This window comes from Tupaia chinensis, unplaced genomic scaffold, assembly GCF_000334495.1.
Source record: "Tupaia chinensis unplaced genomic scaffold, TupChi_1.0 Scaffold000279_1, whole genome shotgun sequence".
In the NCBI taxonomy this organism is placed as follows: Eukaryota; Metazoa; Chordata; class Mammalia; order Scandentia; family Tupaiidae; genus Tupaia; species Tupaia belangeri.
In genome coordinates, this window is record NW_006159762.1 from 1,840,339 (window position 1) to 1,864,165 (window position 23,827).

Below are 23,827 nucleotides of genomic sequence, written 5' to 3' on the forward strand. Positions count from 1 at the left end.
TCTGTCTGTGTCACTTTTCTTGTCTAGCTATGATCCTGGCAGGAAAAGCCTACTATGATGGTGTAGCCAAGATTGGTGAGATTGCTACCGGGTCTCCCGTGTCAACTGAGCTGGGTAAGTTGACTGTAAACCCAGTTTGTCATTCTGTGAACCCTGAAAAGAACACATGCAGTGGCCCAAATGCAAAGTAGAAAGAAGAGCTTGTATTCCATGTGGTAGTTTGATTTCACCATTGTCTGTGGAAACTGAGGTGTAGTTGGAGGGCAGGCCAGGGCTGGCGCCCAAGGCTAAGCAAAAGGCCTACAGTTGGCCTGTCCTCCCAGCTCTCTAGGTCCCTAAGCACCAAGCCCAGGAAGCTTTGACCTGCGTTTATAACCAAAGGAGGTGGGTGAGCCAGGCTTCCAGAATGGCAGGAGTACTTCCTGTGACTCACCTCAGAGAAACCCCAACTCCTTTACGTTGCACTCTTGGCTCTTACTGCTTCCACAGTGGCTTTCAGCTGTGATTTTTCCGGTTTTGCTGGTATGAATTGATCTCCTGTGTAGGCTCGGAGGTCGGCCACACCCTGGGCAGCTCCTGCTGCAGAGGGAATCTAGGTTTCTATTTACAGAGCTTCTTCACTGTTACCATCTCCTGCGGGGGAAAGGTGGATTTGTTTAATGGTCCCACGCATTACCTGCATTTTTAAAACTCGTTAAATATATTATAAAGGGTAAAATTTCTGGCTTAAAAATGTTTGTCATAATTTGAAAGGTTCAGAAAACAAGAGGAAAGAATGGCAGAATGTGTTTGTTTAAAGAAAAGTGTGTCTGTCTCCAAGTTAAAAGCCGGAAGGGGGAGTTTGGGAGGAGCATAGTATCATATCACAAACTGCCATTCAAGTTGTCTGCAGAGTTTTCAGGATTACTGAGAAACTCTTAACTGACCTAAGAAAGGCAAGGAACGCATATGAGGTAATGACAGTAAGGCGCCGGGCTGCTGGTTCGAAGTTGCTCTGGTTCTCATTCACGTGTTCCGATGACTGTATTTGAATATATAAAGCTATAGACAGGTAGACTAGACACCTAATGTTTTGCTCTATGGCGAGTAAGGCAGTACTGCTGTATTTAACAGAATCACACAGAGGTTTCTACAGTCCCAACTTTCCGCAGTTGGTGCCGCGACTTCTACATGTTCTAACAAGAACCGTACTACAGTGACTCTACTCTAACCATGATCAACTTAATAAAATACAGACTGCCTTACGTAGACAGAAGCAGATCGCAAAACTCAGGACATATGGGGGAGTAGTTGAGATGATTATAAGGTTCCAAAAATAGGACTTAGCTAAAAAGAAACATCCTATTTGTGTCAGGCATCAGAGGGAAGGAAAAAAAATGTATGGCCTTCTATTAAAACATATGGTGCTCTCTGATTCACCATCATTCAGTTTGCCTTTTGAATGTTTTATGGGTTTTGCCACTGTTTAAATGAGACTCTGTTCCACACCTTACTTTATTCAGCCGTGAGTTCATAATATTGAATCAACTGTTTCCATAGCAACAATGTTGTTATAAACACAGTCTGACTTTCAGCAAGGAAAATATGTTGCAATATTGAAATTTCTTTCATGTGTGTATATATTTTATTCAGACAGAACAGAAATAACTTTTGCTTCAAGTTTTATTTTGATCCAAGTTATACTTTTGCTTATATTCACTATCTCATAGATATTAATTTTCTACTCATTTACAGCAATTCCATGATAAATGCTGTCTCAGTAAGAGTTGCTATTAGAGGTCTAATATTAACTTTTTTTTTTTTTTAACTTGCTATAGGGTGTATTCACTCACTGGAATCAGAGAGAGGGAGAGTGTGTTTGGCCTGCTTAGATTTTATTTTGTCGTTAAAATTTAGACTGAGGGGCCGGCAGGTAGCTTGTTTGTTAAAGTGCTGGACTCCCAAGTGGCCAGCGATGGTTCTAGTCCTGGACCTGAAGCCTTGAAAATCATGCCAGGCATGTGTGTGCGCATGCTCATAATCCCAGGAGGAGAGTGGAGAAGGGATTGCAGCATGTCTATCCCCCCTGAGGGGCTATTTCTTACTTTCCCTCTCACTGTCTCTGGTGAGCGCATGTGCCCTAAATTTAAAAAAAAAAAAAATTTAGTCTGAAATATCACTCTATATCACTTAAATGTTAACATTCTCTGTACAGAAGAGTAGTAGACCATTTATTTTAAAAAGAGAGTGAAAGACCAAAGCTACATTATTCTATTTTCTTTTTTTTTTTCCTAGTAGACTTTATTGTCCAATTAACTGCCTTTTAGTGTTGGTATTCATAACTTGTATTATAAAATTTACTTTATGAATTTCATGTGATAAATTTAAAGAGATTTACATAAATGAAGATCATTAATCATTTCAAAATATTCATTTCATGTGTCTTTTTTTAATCAGTCTCTATTAGTTTGGTAGAGGTGCAGTAGTTCCATTTCTGATTTCTAGCCATAGAGTTTTCTATTTAGACATCCCCCTTCTGGCATCAGCTTACCCATTGCTATGTGAATAATTTAGGATGCTTTTGCCTAAAAGCAACGAAATACCTAATAGTGATTTTAGCAATAAGAATGTTTCTTGTCCTACATAATCACTAAGTATGACCATCACTAAATATGCAGGTGCTCTCTCTCTTTTTGCTCAGCTTCATTCCCTCATTGTGTCAAGACAGCTGTCATGTACGCCTGTGTGCACACACATGCGCGTGCGCACGCACATACACACGGTGTGCTTGTGACATCCGTCACATCCTTTCTCTTCCCATTGTCTTCAAAGGCAAAGGGGTATTTCTTCTCAAATGTGCCCTTAGACAAAGGAGAAGATCTTTGCCCAGAAGCCCTGGCACATTGACACCCAGGTCAATGGCCCCATTTAGATTATACCCATGCCAGAAAGGTTTCCTGGTTTAGTTAGCAAGAATATGGTAGAAAAGAGAACATAACTGTTGGGAGGATGCCTGATAGCTGCCTTCACACCGAGTTTCTCTGGTATTAAAGGTCTGATTTCATCCACTTTCAGAGAAAGGGAAGGACTAGAGTAATGATTTTGCTCTAGCAGTTCATGGATGTACATGGTACCTTCCATGTTTTGCATTTGTCTCTGATTGGAATATTTTCATCCCCTTTAGGCAGGAGATTTTACTGGTGGGCATCTTCTTCAAATTTTGTACTTGTTGTTTCTCCTGCACTCTGGTTTCTCCAGAAGCCCACAGCCATTCTTCCCAATCTGTTCCTGTTTGGGAAGTGGGAATCTAAGTACAGAAGAGGAAGTAGAAGCATGGGAGTTGTTTCTGTGTTTTCCAGATTTTTGAGGATCTTGTAATCATTAACTCTGGTGCACTCCTCTGCCTCTGCTTCTCTCCTTCCTTTCTTTCCCATCTTCCTCTTTACAGCTGGTCTGCATGGTCTGGTCAGCAGCTGCTTTTACTTCTGACCCCCACAGCCTGGTGGTTGGAAATTGGGGGAACAGAGAAAATAAAAATAAAATAAAAGCCCATAAAGTCATTTTGTCCATTGCTTCATTTCACCCTCAGTAGCCCCTGGATGACTTCCTGAGTGGGTACAGGATGCAGCGCTCCCTTGGGGTGGCTGATGGGGCCAAAGAGTAAATTTGGTAATCACTTCCTTCTGCAAGGAGTAAGAGATAACTCCATGGACAGTCATGTCCTTAGCAATGTTCTTTGCAGCCAAGCAGGACAGAATGATGGTTGTGGAGATGTTTATCCCTGCCAGGATGGCAGAGACCATCTTCTTGGCTTGCAGAGATCACCTCACCCACCTGGAGCCCAGAATGATCCTGTGACCCAGGACAGTGAGACCAGGCCAGGTTTTGCTTTCCTCTGAGTCTCTGCCAGGTCATGCTTGTGATGCAAAGGTTATGTTGTCACATTGCTGCTGTCAACCTGTACAGCCTTGGGCAACACTTCACCTTTGTGAGTGAGCTGGTCTTATAAAGGAGATGATGGCCACACCTTGCAGATTGTATGAAGATTAAATGAGATAATGTGCCTTGTGGCTTCTAAAATACCACACACTAGAGAGATGCCTCTCTGTTGGCGCTTCACATAATCACAAATGTTTGAGAACTCAAAAAACCATACCGATTTTCTCATAATACCATTTTCTTCATTGACATTCTTTTCCATAAAGTAGATACTAAGTTTGTAAGAGTTATCTCCTTGATTATTCTTGATTATTCATGAATCGTTTCAGTTCTCTCCATTGCATCTTTATTTTCTATTTCATTAATCTCTGTTCCTTATTTTCTTTGTTTTATTTACTTACATACTTTTTAAAATGAGCACGTCAATTTGTTCTATAAACAACTCCTAAACTCCTGGGGTTTTAACTTAGGACTACATAGAATGTGTAGGTGAATTTAGAGAGAATTGGTATCTTTTTTTTTTTTTTTGGAGAGGTTTTCACCATAGGGCGCGTGTGCTCGCCAGACAGAGAGAGACATAGAGACAGAAAGCGAGAAATCACCCCCCAGGGGGGATGGTCACTCTGCAATCCCTTCTCCTCCATTCTCCTCTCAGGATCTTGGGCACATACGCACATGTGCCTGGCGTGAGTTTTAAGCCACTGGATCCGGGACACGGATCGCGGTCGACTACGTGGGAGTCCAGCGACATAGCCATTACACTAACTGCTGGTCCCCGAGAATTGGTATCTTAATGATAATCTTCTAATCTATGAAAGAAGTCATATCTTTCTATTTATATAAGACTTCTTTAATTTTTCCCCATACTACTTCATATTTTTTCATTATAGAAGTGTTTTTAAAAGAATTATTTATTTAATTTTATTATTGTTATTATTAATTCCTGAGAGAGAGAAAGTGAGAAAGCAAGCTGCCAGGTCTGGGACTTGAACCACAGTCAGCCATGTGGGAGTCCACCACCTCAACCACCACACCATCTATTGGCTTTATTATAGAAGTTTTATATATTTTTAGACTCATTCTTCTTGTATAGTTATACTGGACATTTCATATTTATGGAATTGTATGATATGCAGTCTTTTGTGACTTTTCATTCACTTAGTATAATGATTTTAGAGTTCACTCACCTTATAGTATGTATCAGTACTTCATTTCTTTTTTTTAATTTTTTATTTTATTCATTCATTTATTTTAATTTGAACAGAGAGAGACACACACAGAGAGAGAGAGAGAGGGAAAGTGAGAAAGCAAGCCACCAGGTCCAGGATTCAAACTATGGTTGGCCATGTGGGAATGTCCAGCACCTTAATCACCACGTCACCAGCTGGCCCCAATACTTCATTTCTTTATACTGACAAATAATATTCCACTGTATAGATATACCACATTTTGTTTATCCACTCATTAGTTGAAGGATATGTGGGTTGTTTCCTTCTTTTGGCTATTCAAAACAATACTACTATAAATGTTAATGAACAAATTGTGCATATATGTTTTTCTATGTCTTAAATATATTCTTAGGAGTACAATTTCTCATGTGAAAACTAAATTTAATATTTAGAGAAAGTATCAGACTTTTTAAAAGAATTATACTATTTTATTCTCCCACCAGCAATGTATTAAGGTTCCAGTTCTATTCTATTCTATTCTGTTTTATTCTCCCACCAGCAGTGTATAAAAGTTCTGGTTTCTCCACATCCTTGTCAACACTTATTATTGACTTTACTATTATTATTATTATTATTATTGCCTTTCTAGGGAGTGTAAAGTGGCATCTTAGTTTTCACTTTCATTTATTTAGTGACTAATGATGTTGAATATCTTTTCATAGTCTTACTGGTTATTTGCATGTCTCTTTTTTTGCTTTAAGAATTATTTATTTGGGCCAGAGGTGACGTGATGGTTGGGGGCATTGGATTCCCACATGGCCGACTGAGGTTTAAGTCCCATTCCTGGTGGCTTACTTTCTCACTTTCCCTTTCTCTCTCTCTCTCTCTCTCTCTCTGATCAAATTGAAAAAATAATTATAACAGATGGAATTAAATAAATAAAACCTTTTTTAAAGGGAATTATTATTTATTTTATTTATTATAATTATTTTTTAATTGGTTATAAGGCATGTGCACTCACCAAGGAGAGAAAAAAATAAGCTGCCAGGTTCAAGACTGAACTGCAGTTAGCCATGTGGGAGTCCAGTGTATTAACCACCATGTTACCTGTTGGCCCTTTTCTCTCTCTTTGTAATGATAGAAGAATTCTCCATGCGATCTTATCATGCTATAACCCCCTTTCCCCAGCCCTCAAATTCCTTAGGATAGGATCTTGAGCATGATTGCCCAAGTGCTCTTAGGCTGACCTGGGGCTTCAAATCTGTTGTTGGTGTGGCTTCTAGATTTGCAGGGCACTGCATTTTACTATTGCGCCACAGTGGCTGAGAGTTACCAAGAAATGAAAAACGTGAATGCCAAGCAAAGGTGTAGCTTCTCTGATTCTCTGATAAATATCATTTACTTCTTACAGAAAAGTAAATAGTGTAAATACACACAGTTTGTAAATTATTCTAATTACGTAAAACTTAGAAAATAATGGCAGATTCAAATCATCTGTAAATCTGCCAGGCATACATTTTACACCCCAAGAACTCATTTTTTCATCCTTTTTCCTTGAAAATAGAAGGTCCTTTATGAATAGAGTCTCTTCTATGATAGATATATTTAGAAAATAGCACCACTTTTTTTTCCTCCCAGTTATATTTGAAAGTGATGAAAGCAAATACAAATGATTTAAGAGCAAGACCAAAGTCTGGTCAGTTTTTTGTTAAATGCTCTCAATTTTTGGTAGATAATAATTAGTATATATTTTGGGGCCTGTAGGTGGCATTGTGATTAAGGCACTGATCCCACATGTTCTACTGTGGAAATCACACCAGGTACATGTGCATGTTTATTTAGGATCCTGAGAAGAGAATGGAGGAGAGGAATTGTGGCATGGTCATCTCCCTTGGGGAATGATTTCTCACTTTCCCTCTGTCTCTGTCTCTGATAAGCACATGCTCCCTATGCCAAAAACCTTAAAAAATAATAATAATTAATATTATTCTGAAGTCTCTTTCACATTCACTTTGCTAAAGGATGACCCGTTTTTGTTATACCTCTAACCGCAGGGTTGAACAAACTACAGCCAGGGGCTGGTCAACACCTGCTTATAAATAAAGTTTTGTTAGAACATAACCACACCTATTTGTTCTTGTATCATCTATGGCTTCTTTCAGGCTACAGTGGCAGAATGGAGCCATTGCCACAGAGAATTTTGGCCCATAAGGCCAGAAATTTTTAAAATATGGACCTTTGCTTAAACATGAGTGATCATGTGAGGGATTTGATATTCTTTTCTCAAAAGAAAAAGCAGTTTCTACTATCTAAACATCGGGTTTAACATACATTAAAAACATGATCCTAACAACCACATAATATAAGAAGTTTAAGTCCTTAACCACTTAACTTTGTTGGAAGGAGCAAACAAACCAAAACCAAAATCCAGAGTTTTGTATTCAGGACTTAACAGGTAAGATATTTTAACCCACTGTGCTTAATTGTTGGGTCAAAATTATGACTCTTCAAGTTGTAGAATTATGACACTCCAAGTTGTAGGGTGTGGTCCTGTATTTATACACATAGATCTTCATCACATATACAGTTCAGCCAGGGCAGCATACTGACCTAACAGTATTCATTCAGAGGAAACTAAAATTCAAGTAAACCTCTATATTAGTCCCTAAATCAAGCAATATTTATTTTTAAAACTTTGAAAATACTGAAAAGGTTGAAAGGGAAAATAGAAATGGTCATGGGAGAGTGTTCTGGCAAAATATGTAAAAGAACCTTTGAGTCCATTTTTTTTTTTTTTTAATCTTTAAAGCACAGAAAAGTAAAAGTTCTCATTTATTTCTTGAGAAATAACAGACTCTTTGGGGAACTTATAAATTTGCTTTGAGCTCCTTTCTGTGCACCATTATGTAAATTTAGACTCTGTTATTTTATTCCAGATTAGTTACATATTACATTATGTTGAACCATTTATTAAATTGGCCTAGTTTCTTAAATTGGGCACAAAACATATTTTTATCTCCTCACCATTAGGGGGTGCAGAAAAGTATAGGTTTTCTTTTATTATTGATAAAATGTTTATAGATCATGCAATTTTTTAAAAAGTACTCATGGGGGGACCAGCAGTTAGCATAATGGCTATGTCGCTGGACTCCCATGTAGTTGACCACGGTTCACGTCCCAGACCCAGTGGCTTAAAACTCACACTGGACACATGTGCATGTGTGCCCAGGATCCCAAGAGGAGAATGGAGGAGAACGGATTGCAGCATGGCCATCCCCCCAGGGGGTGATTTCTCGCTTTCTGTCTCTCTGTCTCTCTCTGTCTGGCGAGTGCATGCGCCAAAACCTCTCAAAAAAAAAAAAAAGTATTCATGGGGCTGGCAGGTGGGATGGTGGTTAAAGACATTGGATTTCCACATGGCTGACCATGGTTTGAGTCCTGGACCTGGCGCCTTCCTTTCTCACTCTTTCCCTTTCTCTCTGTCTCTGTCATATCAAATTAAAAATGATAATAATAATAAGTGGAATTAAATATAAATAATTTTTTTAAAGTACTCATTACAGTTTTATCTTGTTGGTACTTAAAATCCAACCTGACAGTCTTTTGTCTTAAAAATAGAAGTTTGGGGGCCAGCAAGTTGTGTGATGGTTAAGACACTAGATTCCCACATGGCCAACTGTGGTGCAAGTACCTGATTCGTTGGCTTGAAAGTCATGCCAGGTGCATATGTAGGTACACAAGATCTTGAGAGGAAAATGGAAGAGAAGAGATTGCGATGTGGCCATTCCCCCTAGGTAGTGATTTCTCATTCTCCCCACCTCCCACGCAAGCATAAGCGCCCTATGACAAAAACCTTTAAAAAAATAAAAATAACTGCCAGATTTAGAGAGATTCTCTGAGAATTCTTTTATTTTCTTTCTTTCTTTCTTTCTTTCTTTCTTTCTTTCTTTCTTTCTTTCTTTCTTTTTTAATGTTGCTATAGGACATGTGCACTCACCATAGAGAAATGGGGTGAAAAATCTCCCTGAGGTGAATGGCTAAGCTGTAATTCCTTCTCCTCCAGTCTCCTTTGGATTTTAGTCACCCCCACACACATGCCAGGCATGATTTTCAAGCCACTGAGTCCACATACTCAGTCCTGGGATATTCAGCCATCTTAACCACCACACCACCTGCTAGCCCACCAAGAATTCATTTCTCCATCTTATTATCTTGAAAATAAAAGGATCTTTGTAAATATAGTTTATTCTGTTATGGAAAACATACAGAAAATGTCATTATTTTGTTTCGGGGGTATTTAGAGAGATTTTTGCTATAGGGCATGTGTACTCATCAGAGAGACAGAGAAAGTGAGAAATCCTCCCCTAGGGGAATGGCCATGCCTTGATCCCTTCTCCTCCATTTTCCTCTCAGGATTTTGACCACGTACTTCACACCCAGTGTGAGTTTCAAGCTCCTGGGTCTGGGACTTGAACTGTGGCCAGCCATGTGGGAATCCAGTACGTTAATAACCACCATGCCACTGGCTGGTCCCTGTCTTTGCTTTTTTAAATTTTATTTTTTTTAAGTGATAGAGAAATACTGGTGACTTAAGAAAAACGTGGCTGTCATGGTAGCTGTATGAATTATGAACTATTATCCATTTTACAGGTGTATAAACTAGGGTAATTTGCTGAAGTCACCCAGCTGGTTGATGACTGGTTCATCTGATCGCAGGCAGTGTGCCAGCTGTGTGGTCAATCACGACAGTTTGGCTTTCTGTGTGTCAGAAAGATGTGCTTTTCTAACATGTTTTATTTCATAGCAGTCAGATTATCCCGCCTACGATAGCTCAGCAAAATAGTAGATACTGTCAAAAGCGAAACACACGATGCAAAACTGACATTTGTCCCTAGCATTTTAGTGTAAGTACATCTTTTGTAATTTTGTCAGATATTGTCAAGATTTGCTAGTTTTTTACTTACAAATATTTAAAATATGACCATTTACTCCAACTTTTTATTGTTTAATTTCCGTTTGAGATAGGGAAAATTTTTTCTGGAATTATACACATGATAAATGCCTTTAGACCTTGCAAATGACTTTTCCTACCTCAATTTTTGAGTGATTATTGCTCACTCAGTAGGTCTTTGTCCCTTTTGGAGCAGGAGAGATCTTAGTTATAGTAATTGTAGAGAAAGAGATAGATTTGTAATTTATAAATGTATAACTTATAAAGTCTATATAAATATATACCATGTAAGTTTCTACATCATCAAGGCTTATTGGTATAAGTACTGATAAAGCCCTAAAGTTTTAACATGTTCTGTATTATAAATTATACTTTTTGGGCTAGCAGCTAGCATGGTGGTTAGGGCGCTGGGCTCCCACATGGCTGACTGTGGTTCAAACCTGGGACCTGGCAGCTTGAAAATTATGCCAGGCACATGTGCATGCATGTCCAAGGTCCAGAGAGGAGAATAGAGAAGGAATTGCAGTGTGGCCATCCTCCTGGGGGGTGGGGGGGATTTCTCACTTTCTCTCTGTCTGTCTCCAGCAAGTACATGTGCCCCATGGCAAAAATATAAAATAAAATAAATTGCTCTTTTTTTTTTTTTAATAGAAGTTGCTATAAGAAAAGCATCCCTTCTTTCAGCTTTGAAGTAGCTATATATATAATGACGTACTACAGTCAGTAAAGACTAGTGCATAAAAGCTAAGTCATCAAATCAAGATTAATCAATTTCACATTTAATCCTTCCAGATCGTTTGATAAGTACGCCCTAAATGTAAATCTGGACATCATTGCCTATTTTTCATTAAATCTTATTCTACTTGCTCTCGTATATTTTTAGATTTCGGAGTGTGTAAACAGAAAATTATCTTGTTTAAATTCAATTTTCACACTTATCCTAATGTGTCTTTTTCTCCTTGAAGAATATTCTGTATTGTAACAACTCGAGTTAGGAAGGCTGTAGACATCCTCATTCTCAGCCTCTCAGCCATAACCGAAGAACATCTGGTCAGGGACCACAACAGTTAAACAGGACTGGCCTGTCATAATGAAGGGAACTTGTACAGAGGACCAGAGGTTCTGCCTCAGCCATGGCCACTATCTTTGTCTATGAGAGTCACTTCCATCCTCTTCCAAATGGTGTGAATTTCTGATTCTTCATAGTGCTATGCCAAGTCTGAAATTAAGAGACAAAAGCAGTAAGTTATAACTCACAAATGGGGGGTTGGGGTGCAGGATTTAGAGCCTGTCAAAAACAAGTGGTTCTCGTTAGGTACACAGGAAACAGAAGAGGGGCATGGGCCCTATGACAGGTTGAGGAAGGACAGCTAAGTAAATGTGAGACAGACATGCCAAAGACAGATGTAGGTAGGATCATGAAGTGAGTGGTACTGTCCTGACCACTGCTGCGGTGGAGGGTAGGGAAATTCAATAGATTTCTTATTAGTACAGGTGGGGTTCTAAGATGTTTTTGGGTGTCAGCCATTTGGGAATACTTTTTCTTATTCTGGGCAACTAAACAGAATTATTAAAAGTAAGGATACAGCTCTTCCACAGGAGGCCTACACGCCGCTGCTTGTGCCGCCGCCATGTCTCTGGTGATCCCAGAGAAGTTCCAGCACATTTTGGGAGTACTCAATACCAACATCAATGGGCGGCAGAAAATAGCCTTTGCCACCACTGCCATTAAGGGTGTGGGGCAGATATGCTCGTGTGGTGTTGAGGAGAGCAGACATTCTCACCAAGAGGGCAGGAGAGCGCACTGAGGAGGAGATGGAACGTGTGATCATTATTATGCAGAGGCCACGCCAGTACAAGATCCCAGACTGGTTCTTGAACAGGCAGAAAGATGTAAAGGATGGAAAGTACAGCCAGGTCCTGGCCAACGGTCTGGACAACAAGCTGCGTGAAGACCTGGAGAGACTGAAGAAGATATGGGCCCATAGAGGGCTGCGCCACTTCTGGGGCCTTCGGGTCCGAGGCCAGCACACTAAGACAACTGGCCGTCGTGGCTGTACCGTGGATGTGTCCAAGAAGAAATAAGTCTGTAGGCCTTGACTGTTAATAAATAGTTTATATACAAAAAAAAAAAAGTAAGGATACAGAAGGCCAGCAGATGGCATAGTATTTAGGTTGCTGGACTCCTACATGACTGACCATGGTTCAAGGCTTGGACCCAGTGGCATGAAACTCATCCCAGGCGCATGTACACATATGCCCAAGATCCCAGAAGGAGAATGATGCAGAAGGGATTGATGTGTGGCCATCCCCCTTAAGGGGTGATTTCTCACTTTCCTTCTCTCTGTCTGTCTCTGTCTCTCTATCTATCTATCTATCTATCTATCTCTCATGAGCGCACGCATCCTAAGGCAAAACCTCTACAAAAAAAAAAAGTATAGATGCCAACAAGCACATGAAAAGATGCTCAACATCTCAACGTCATTAGCCATTAGGGAACTGCAAATCAAAACCACAAGATAATCTCTTCACACCCAAGAGAGCAGCCATAATTAAAAAGACAATACAAGTGTAGACAAAGACATAAAGAAATTCCAACCCTCTTACATTGCTGGTGGAAATATGAAATGGAGCAGCCTCATTGGAGAGCCATCTGCCAGTTCCTTAAACTGTAAGCGTAGAGTTATGATAAGACTCAGCAGTTCTACTTCTCTCTCAAGAGAAATCCATCAGTCTTGAGCACAGCAGCACCACTCAGACCCAGATGTCTAACAGCTGGTGAATTGATAAACACAATGTGGCATATTCATATAGTGAGAATTTATTTAATCAAAGAAATACTGAGGACCAGCCTGTGGCCTGGTGGCTAAGGTGGCTGGATTCCACATGGTTGGCTGTGCTGTTCCAGCTCCAGACCTGGCAGCTTGAGAAATATGCTGGGCGTGTGTGTGTGTGTCCAAAATCCCAAAAGGAAGGAGAAATAGAGAAGGGATTGCAGGGTGACTATTCCCCAGGAGGTTGCTTTCTCACTCTCTCTCTCTCCAGCAAGTGCATGCACCTGTGCCCTCTGACAAAGTTTAAAGAAAAAAGAATGAATGAATGAAATGCTGATATTTGCTGTAATACAGATGACCCTTGAAAACATGCTAAAGTGGGACATAGAAATAGATTGTTGTTGGGGCTGGCTGGTGGCGTGGTGGTTAAGGGCACTGGATTCCCACATGGCTGACCATGATTCGAGTCTGAGACCTGAATTGCTTTCTCACTTTCTCTCTCTCTGTCCCTTTCTGGCCAAATTAAAATAAATATATAAATAAATAAACATTACATAAAGTGATTCTTTAAAAATAAAAAGAAATGGATTGTTGTCTGTTGATGATAACATGTATAATATCCTCAACTGGACTGGTGCGAGGTATATTCATATTATGTATAGGGACTGAATGTCTAAAATAAATTAATAATTAAATCTAAAAAAAAGAAAACATGCTAAAGTGAAAGAAGCCAGATAAAAAGACCATTTGTCATATGATTGGGTTTGTATAAAATATCTACTCAGCAAATCCATAAATAACAGAAAGCAAATTTTGTGGTTTTGAGAGGGGGGGAATGGAGAATGGATACAGGGTTTCTTTATGGGTGGTGAAATGTTTTTTTAACTGGGGACTGGTAATGGGCACACAACATTGTGAATATACTAAATGCCACTATTAGTGACTTTATGTGTATTCTGGGGGGGGAGGGGGGGAGGGAATGACACTTCAGAAATGTTTCCAGTATGGAGTATCCTAATTCATTTATACTGAAAACAATGTAATAGACATTATAACAATTCAGGAGCCTGACCATACATACCCTACCTTGAAACCTGTAGGATCAGCAGTTAATTTCCCAGCCCCCTTGAAAATTTAGGCAGCCCAATCTGCAGTACCATGCCCATCTAGTCATTGCCTTATTCTTCCCAACTTTTCACATAAGAAGAAATCCAAAAACCAGAATTAGCATCCAAAGTTGAAGTCTTTTAAACGTTTGCTGTGTGCTGTACGGCACTCCCCGTGCGTGCTGCCTTAGACTTCACCATCACCCCTCAGAGTTTTAGGTGACCCTCACTCAGTGTTCATTTTGTTAGCATCAGTGGAAATACAAAATTGAGGCGTCTCAGTTAATCCTCACAGTAGTCGTCTGAGGTAAGAGATATTATGCCCATTTTATGGATAAGAAAAATGGTTGAATAACGAGTAAGGAATGAAGTTCAGGCTTCAACTCAAGTTGATTGATTTCACAGGTAGTGGAGAACGTACGACAAGCTTGAGGGACTCAACTTTAGGCCTCTCACATTTCATCAGCCCTTCTAAAACCTTATTCTTTGGGCTGGTCCCATCGCCTAGTGGTTGGAGGAGCCAAGTAACACGTGGCCGAACATACTGTTTGGGTCACAGACCTGGTGGCTTGAAAAACACACCTTGCGCATGTGCACACATGCCCAAAATCCCAAAGAGGAGATGAAGGGGAAGGAATTATAGCATGAACACTCCCACTAGAGGGTCCTTTCTCTTTCTGTCTCTCTAGCAAGTACACAAACCCACTGGTTTATAAGCCAGAGAGAGAGAGAAATAAGTAAGATGTTGTACTTTTTTAGTTTATAGTTCTGTATCCTTTTCCCTAAGGAGGTCACCACAAAAGTCCGTTGTCCATGCAGGTAATTTGTCTATGAAAGTAGTTTTTAAAAACTGGAAGACCGGGCATGTGAGAGCAGGATTAAGATCTTTTGGTTCCCAAAATCCTGTGAAAGGACGGAGCAAATAGGAAGCCAGAATTTGTTTCAGTAAAAGAAATGGCCTTGGGATAAGTTCTTCTATAAAATCTGGAAAAGTGCTGAGAACAGCCCTGTCTGCAACAGTGTTCAAGAAGAGTTCTGGATCTGGGAACCAGCAGTTAGTGTAATGGCTATGTCGCTGGACTCCCACGTAGTCGACCACGGTTCATGTCCCGGACCCAGTGGTTTAAACTCACACCGGGTGCGTGTGCGTGCGTGCCCAAGATCCCGAGAGGAGAATGGAGGAGAAGGGATTACGGCGTGACCATCCCCCCTGGGGGGTGATTTCTCGCTTTCTGTCTCTATGTCTCTCTCTGTCTGGCGAGCGCACGCGCCCTATAGCAAAAAAAACCTCTCCAGAAAAAAAGAAGAGTTCTGGATCTGAGGGTATGTGTCCTTATGGTCCTTCTGCAGTCTACCATAGGGGGATACCAGAGGTGGAGTTTTTAATAGTTGAACAGATGTGCCTCCTTGTCCAGCTCAGTGATAAACTTGCTGAGGCAAGGCTGTGAGAAGTACATAATGCCAAAGAAGAGCTTGGAAGTGTTTGTTGATTGACAAAATGAGGGCATCAGATAAGGTTTTGGGATTCTAATGCTACAAATCCAATTCTCTAAGGCTTTCTTGACACCGTGGCCATCATGTATAGCGTTAATAAGAATTGGTCCCCACCTTCAAGATAACCTATGACATAGTAAGGGAGACTGAAAATACAGTCCTGCATGGTGTAACTGGGATACAGTCTGAGAAAAGCATCTGTGGTCAGTGTGCAAACATGAGTATACTTACACAAACCTAAGTGATACAGCCTGCTACCTAAGCATTATGGCATAGCCCATTATAATCTCACGGGACCACTGGTTGTGTATATGATCTGTCGTTGACCATAACATTATATTACAGTGATTAAAAGAGCGAAAGGGTACAAAGGTTACAGGATTTCACAGAAAAGGATGGTCCCGGGAACCAGCAGTTAGCATAATGGCTATGTCGCTGGATTCCCACGTAGTCAACCGCGGTTCGCGTCCCGGACCCGGTGGCTTAAAACTCACGCTGGGTGTGTGTGCGTGCATGCCCAAGATTCCAAGAGGAGAATGGAGGAGAAGGGATTGCGGCGTGACCATCTCCTCTGGGGGAGGTGATTTCTCGCTTTCTGTCTCTATGTCTCTGTCTGTCTGGCGAGCACACGCACCCTATAGTGAAACCTCTCAAAAAAAAAAAAAAAGAAAGAAAGAAAGAAAGAAAAAAAAGAAAAGAAAAGGATGATCCCAGCCCCATGGAGGTGCAAGGGAAGCAGGGTGCTAGGAAATGTGCATTATACTGGTGGTCAGCACTGGAGGTAGAAAGGGTGGTGTTTTCTGATGGAGGGAGCAGATGGAGGGAAACAGGAGATATTTACACTTACCTGGGATTTAAGGCTCATGGAGTGCTCCACGGGAGATAATGAGTAAAAACAAAATGGGCTAGGCAACAGATTCTGTTTGTATGTGTCATTTCCAATTGAAATAAGAATTAGTATTATTAGGGCTAAAAGGTTTTGAGTTACTAAAAGCTGACTAATACTTTAGGAGCATGGGTTCAAGGACAAAATCATTTTTACTAGGTGACTAAAGAGGCAAATTATTATAAATGGCAAGTTCCTTATAACCAAGAGCTGGGCTTTTAGAGTCCAGAATAAGCCTATTCCTGTAACTCCTGAGTGCTGAAGCTGGTATGACTCAGGTATTTATAATTCAGAGGCATGGCTGTTAGTCAGTAGCTTCCATTTTTGTAACAGAAATTTGTGACATACTAAGGGTCTCTTCTCTTTTATAAACGTATATGATTAAATTTGTTCATCTTATCCTACGTTTTTCTCTACACAGGTTCTCATTTCACATTAATATTTAAAAATAACTTACCAGCCCTCTGGGATGTTTAGAACTACACTTTAATTTTATAACAAGAGTTAAAATATACTTTACATTTTTCAAAGAATTAATTTATTTAACTTTATTTATTTCTACATTTTTAAATTTTAATTTGACCAGAGAGGGAGAGAGAGAGAAAGTGAGAAAGCAAGCCACCAGGTTCAGGATTCGAACTGTAGTCGCCCATGTGGGAATCCAGCGCCTTTAACCACCATGCCATCTGCCGACCCCAAAATATACCTTACATTTTTAAGAAATTAATATCTTTGCTGAAAAATGAACCTAATAAACATTAAACTCAGTTGTATCTTTATTTTAAAATGTCTTATTTTTACATAATTAAGACCTGTCATTATAAACTATTTGCACACTGCTTTTGTTTTGTTGTATTGTTTGTTTTTCTGGCACTGGAGGCCACTTGCACTCGCCTAAGAGGAGAAAGTCCTCCCCTCCGGGAAGGGTCTGCCACAATCCCTTCTTCTCCATCTCTCCTTCCCTTCGGAAGTAGCTGCCTTGCATGCACATGTGCATGTGCTGGTGTGTTTCTCAAGCCACTAGATCTGGGACTCAGACCATGTGGTTGGCCATACAGGATCCAGCTGCCTAATCACCGGACCATGGAGCCAGGCCTGTTTACCTCTTTTTAAATGTAACATTCTGGGCTGACCTCATAGCCTAGTCTTTAAGGGAGCCAGATTCTTCATGGCTAACCGTGATTCAAGTCCCAGCCCCAGCAGCTTGAAAAACATGCTGGGCACTTGTGTGTATGTGTCCAAAATCCAGATAGGATGGAGAAATAGAGAAGAAGGGATTCCAGCTGACCATAACCCACTGGGGAGTGCTTTCTCCCTCTCCCCGTTCTCTCCCTGTCTCTCCCTGGTGAGCATATGTGCCCTCTGGCAATAATAAATAAACAAATGTGACCTTCTACATGTATGTCTTTGAATTGATAGCTAATCCATTTACTCATCGTTGTTGATGGGTATCTACATTTCACTTTAAAATTTCCTCTACTAGCACAGACATAGAGCCCCGTGTGCTAGGAAGGTAAGCATTGTAATAGGGGAGTCAGATACAAAGTTTGTTCTTTTTAGTTCTTGGGAAAGACTGTCCCTCAGTTGGGGCAGAGGTCATTCTATGATATGCTGAAATTCACATGAAACCAAATATTCATTAATCAGGAGAGTCTGATAGTTTTTCTTTCTCTTTTTTAAAAAAAATTATTTTATTGAGCTTGCTTTACTTGTTTATTTTATTTTGACCAGAGAGGGACAGAGTGAGAGAGCAAGAGAGAAGAAAGTGAGAAAACAAGCCACCAGGTCCAGAACTCAAACCGTAGTCAGCCATGTTTGAGTCCAACACCCCTAAACACCATGCCACCTGCTGGCCCCTAGTTTTTCTTTCTTATTTAAATTATAGTGCATTCATTAAACAAGCGTCTACTCTCTGGTAGGCATTGTTCTGGTCACAGGAATAAATCAATAAAACAAAAATTCCTGCTCTCACAGAACAATATTCTAGTGGGTGGTAAACAGACAAACAAATCTAACATGCCAGGTAGTAATAAGGCGAAGGGCTGCTGAGTGATGGAGGAAAGGGATGAAGAGCTGATGTAGGTAGGGTGGTTAGGGGCATGCATTAAAGGGGGTAGATGTTCAGGGAGATCATTCTAGTGGAGGCTGGCAAGCGCAAATAAGACCTTAAAGCTTTATTCAGCTTGGGTAGAAGTCTATCTGGTTGAGGTTGTTACAGAGAATGCAATAAAATGAGGTCTGGAAACCAAGAAGATACTAGGGTGGGGCAGGGAAGAACCTTGCCTTTTATCCTGGGGTGGAGGCAGAGCTTCTGATGGTTTTGAGCTCAGGAGTGACATGTTTTGATTGCATTTTCAAAGGTTCTTCCTGGCTTCTACCTAAAGAATAGACTATAGAAGGGTGGACACAGGGACACTGGCTGGGAGGCTACTCAGTCCAGATGAAAAAGGGTGGTGACTCGGATTGGGATGGAAGGTTGGGGCAAAGATATCTGCTGGTCATTGGCTGTCAAGGAGAGAGTTTGGGCTATGTATGACACTACCTGGAAATGTCAGGTTGTCAACTGGAAATGCAAGTTTGGAGTCTGTCGTGTGAATGAAAGTTCTCTATCCTTGTGAACAAGAGTGTCCCTGTCTCACCTGTCCAACACTCGGTGCCTGTGACTTCCTCTAGCCAGAAACTTACCATTACAGAGGATCATGGCAGGCAGACGCTTCACGTCTGTTTTCTCATTCGATTCTCACTAGGTCCTAGAAGGAGGGTGTTCTCTGTCCACCTCACAGATGAACACTGGGAGATTCTGAACTAGCAAGTACAGGACTGAAATGGGCCTGGGTGAGGCCGCCTCTGCCCAGTTCACCGCACTGAAGCAAAGCCCTCAGCAGCAGTAATAGGTTAGGCAGCCCTTTCCCAAGTTTCCCTTCTCCTTGGATGTTATACAGCAAGCATACAGATTTCCCTGCCCTTCCTAAAACACATACTGGTTTATTTCAAAATTAGTTACTTTGGGGAGGTAGCTATCACCTACTCCACTGGCCACTGTGTCAGGGTTTCTGTGATGGGAGGTGGGGAACTGACTTTCACAGGGTGCTGTGGGGAGTCCTTCTACTATTTTGGTTATTCCCTTCTGCATGACCCATGCCCTCTGGCTGAGATGGCTTCAAGGAGCCAGGCCAGCCCTCACACACCTCCATGATACTGCTCAGCCCTCTAAAGATATATAGTTCCGTTTTTAAACACCACTAGTTAAAATGATCTGGCTGATGCTGAGTAGATATTTATTTCCCTATAATTCACACATCCTGGGCATCACTCCATCCTTGGGAACCCAGGAGAGCAAATCTAATACCTTCCTCTATGTTATTTCTCTCTGCATGTTTGAATGAAGATAAAAACAGTTAAGAGTGAAGGTCAAGGGACCAGCAGATGGCATAATGGTTGCGTTGCTGGACTCCCACATAGTTGACCATGATTCAAGTCCCGGACCCAGCAGCTTAAACTTATGCGGGGTACATGTGCATGTGTCCCCAAAATCCTGAGAGAATGGAGAAGAAGTGATTGCATTATGGCCATCTCCCTGGAGGGTGATTTCTCACGTCTGTCTGTCTGTCTCTCTCTCTCTCTCTCTCTCTCTCTCTCTCTCTCTCTCTCTCTCTCTCTCCCTCTGTCTCCAGTGAGCGCACGCACTATAGCAAAAATCTCTAAAGGACCAGAAGTTGGCATTATGGCTATGTCACTAGACTCCCATGTGGTCTACTCAGTTCGAGTACCAGACCTGGTGGCTTAAACTCACGCCAGGCGTGTGTGCGTGCGTTGCCAGGATCCTGAGAGAAGAATAGATAGAGGAGAAGGGATTGTGGCATGGCCATCCCCCTGGGTGGTGGGGGGGGGGAATTTTTCGCTTTCTGTCTCTTTGTCTCTGTCTTTCTGGTGAGTGCACACGCCCTATAGCAAAAACCTCTCCAAATAAAAATCTCTCTTTAAAATAAAAAGTGAAGGCCAAGATCGGATCCTCACTCCACCACTTGTACAACCCTGGGAAAGCCATCTAACTTCTCAAAGCCTCAGTTTTCTCCTCTGAAGTGAGGGTGGTAACAGTATGTCCCTTAGAAGGTGGCGAGAACCCAATGAGACCAGCACTCAGGGCAGTTAGCACCGGCGGCTCGATACCTATTTACTCTGACAGAGTGTCCTGTAGCTGTCTGCTGGTGCTCGGCATCATCCCCTCAACATAAAAGAAGGAAGGGATAACGTCTGAACAATGAAGGCACTGGCTTATTCTGTTTGTTCTGGTTCTTTATTTCACTTGTTACTATTAGATCCTAGAGGGCGTCAAAATGTCCATGGGAAATGTGTATTTTGAGAAAACTATGCATGAATTTTGAAAAAATTATTTTGCCCCAAAATAAACTTGTACTTCAATTCCATGTTTCTATGAACGTTTTAGAGTCCAATTATATGGTAAAATGAATTCTAGGTTTTGCAGATTCTCCCTTAAATTCGTATCCTAATAGTGAAGGTAGAGTAGACTTCACTCAGCTTCTATCTGCATATGTGGTTTTAGATCAACGGATAAATGACCTATTACCTAGAACTCAGGAGAATCACCCCTGTTTGTGTGTGTGTGTGTGTGTGTGTGTGTGTGTGTGTGTGTTTAAAACTTTCGACTATAAGTGATGGCTAAAAGACAAAAAAAAAAAAAAATCTTCTTAAAATTCTTCACTTAAAATTTTCAAGATGGTGAGCCAGAGGGTGGCATGGTGGTTAAGGTGCTGGACTCCCTCATGATAGAGCATGGTTCAAGTCCCAGATCTGGCGGCTTAAAAATCATGTATGGCATGTATGCATGTGTGCCCCAAATCCCAAGAGAATAGAGGGGAAGGGATTGTGGTGTGACCATCCCCCCGGGGGATGATTTCTCACTTTCCCTCTCTCTGTCTCTGTCTCTTTCTCTGGTGATCACACATGCCCTATGGCAAAAACATTTTTTAAAATTTTTAAAGAATTATTTATTTTAACTTTATTTATTCATTCATTTATTTTAATTTGACCAGAGAGAGAGAGAGGGAAAGTGAGAAAATAAGTCACCAGGTCCAGGTCTTGAACTATGGCCAGCCATGTGGGAGTGTCCAGCACCTTAACCACCACACTACTCACTAGCCCCTAAAAAAATATTTTTAAAGATGGTTTTACTCAGTAATATTAAACTGGAACTGTCTTTTAGTACCTTTTCTACCTGTGCATTGTGCTCACTGAACACTTTATCTTTATGTTTTTAGGTCCTATTTTAATATTTTTAAAGAATTGTTTAAATTTTTTTTTCTTTTTTTTTTTTTTTGAGAGAGAGATTTTCGCTATAGGGCGCGTGCGCTTGCCAGACAGACAGAGAGAGACATAGAGACAGAAAGCGAGAAATCACCCCCCAGGGGGGATGGTCACGCCGCAATCCCTTCTCCTCCATTCTCCTCTCGGGATCATGGGCACGCACGCACATGCGCCCGGCGTGAGTTTTAAGCCACCGGGTCCGGGACGCAAACCGCGGTCGACTACGTGGGAGTCCAGCGACATAGCCATTACGCTAACTGCTGGTTCCCAAGAATTGTTTAAATTTTCAGGTTTAGTCATTTTAAAGCCTCAAATGAAAATGCCTACAGTTAACTAGTTATAGAAAATAAGTAGTTGTCGGCTTTATTTATTATTGATAATGCATTCATTTTTGCTAGCTTTTGAAATGGTTGTATTTTAGCCCTAATATAATCAATGAAGAAGGGAGATGAATAATTAATGTTATTTACCTAACTCAATGTAGTAACATGTAGAAAACTCTTAACCTTTAAATGTTGCATTTTTACAGTGAGTTCTAAAGAAAACAATTGCTTGTGATCTGTGTATGGATGCAAAACTGATAAATATACTTGAATAAATTAGCAATTGTCCTTTTAGCTAAAATAAAAATAAAATCCAACTTGGGAATTTTTTTTCTCAAATTCAGTGCTTTATTTAATTTGATTCTTAATGTCCAGCGTTTTAGGCTAAATTAGTTTAATTGCTAATCAGTCAAATGGGAAATAAATACTTAATCTGTTTCTAAATCAGTTTACCAGCCCTAAAAGCAGAATTGTCACCTAATCCCCAAATCTTCCTACTCTTTTATATAATGAATACTTGGTTCTAATTTTCAGAGAAGACATCTATTCTGGATACTGCTCTAGGTATTGAAAGACTAGATCCCTGGAATTATTCTGGGCTTACATTTGCTCGCTATCTCACAGGAAAAATATGATTTTTAAATATCCAGAATGTTTTCTCATGATAGTTCCCAGTGAGATTTAAGTCCCATTGTAGCAATAGTAACATTTTATTATTTTTCAAACGTTTCTTATATGTAAGTTTAAAATTAGTTCAGTATTCCAGTTTGGGGGACCTTTTTGGCTTCCATTTATTCATTCTTCACACATTATATAGTCATCCCCTTTTCTTAAAAGAGAGAAAAAAATTATCTAATGATGTTCTCTCTAGCTATTTGTCATCTCACTTTTCTTTTACTGCTGGACTTCCAAAATGAAGGATTTGTATCAGCTTTCTCTGTTCTCATCTCACCCTTTCTTGGCTATCTTTTACCGGATCTCAGGAAGCTAGAAGGGATATGACGGTGAATGTCTGGCATAGCCTTGGTCTTGCCACATCTCACTGTCAGCACACTTTATCCTTACAGCGTGGATTGCTAAGTTTCCAGAGAGTCTGTGTTGCAGCCTCTTGCTTGTTGGTAAAATGAAAACTTTGTAAACAAAAATGCACATACACACACACACACACACACACACACACACACACACCATTTATTTGGTCTTGTTCTTGACTAAGGATCCTCTGAGATGGGATCTCAGTGTTACTAAATCCTCTACAACATGGTGACAGGAAACAAGTTGCCAGGAATTTGCTCCTGGTGGCTCTGATGATAGAGCTTATGCCAGTCCCACCTGAGAGAGCTTACCCTGCTGGGGCTCTGGGTCCTGCAGGTGGTACCCAATGTTCGTATTCCAGATACAACTAGAGTCTGCAACTTGACTGCAGAAGCCTCTCTTTTTCTAAAACAGTTGTTTCCATGAAGATTAGAAACTTCTGTAATAGGGAGAACAAGATTCCTCATGGCTCCTGATAGATCTAAGGGCACTGTAGCTAAACATTGAAATACTATTAGGGTTAACATATTCCTCAATATCTACTGAATCTGCTGCACCTGTGATCACAACAGAACGGCAAAGAGATTCCCGATCACCTCTTTCTGCTTCTGAACTTTCTGACTGAACTTCAAGAATTCGAAAGAAACACACCATCCATCAGATGACAAGAAATCACCACAGGACCACAAGAAATATGGGAAAGCAAGAAAATACCTTTCCTCCAAGACAAAAGAATAACTCCTCTTCATCCACAAGCAGTTCAATGCAAATCATGGAAATGTCTGATAAAGAATTTAGAACATTCATAATGGCGAAGCTAACTGAGATGGAAGAGAAGAGAGACAA

At 40.6% G+C, this 23,827-nt stretch overlaps 1 protein-coding gene and 1 pseudogene across 1 annotated transcript in view; both read left to right on the forward strand.

Annotated features, from left to right (window-relative positions):
- Window positions 1-23,827, forward strand: part of BAIAP2L1 (BAR/IMD domain containing adaptor protein 2 like 1) — a 101,498-nt gene that overhangs the window by 32,764 nt on the left and 44,907 nt on the right. Inside the window, exon 3 of the mRNA XM_006150172.3 lies at window positions 28-114. Within this exon, the coding sequence (XP_006150234.1) occupies window positions 28-114 (87 nt within the window). The remainder of the gene's footprint in view (window positions 1-27; window positions 115-23,827) is intronic.
- LOC102470412 (40S ribosomal protein S18 pseudogene) lies at window positions 11,655-12,131 on the forward strand (annotated as a pseudogene).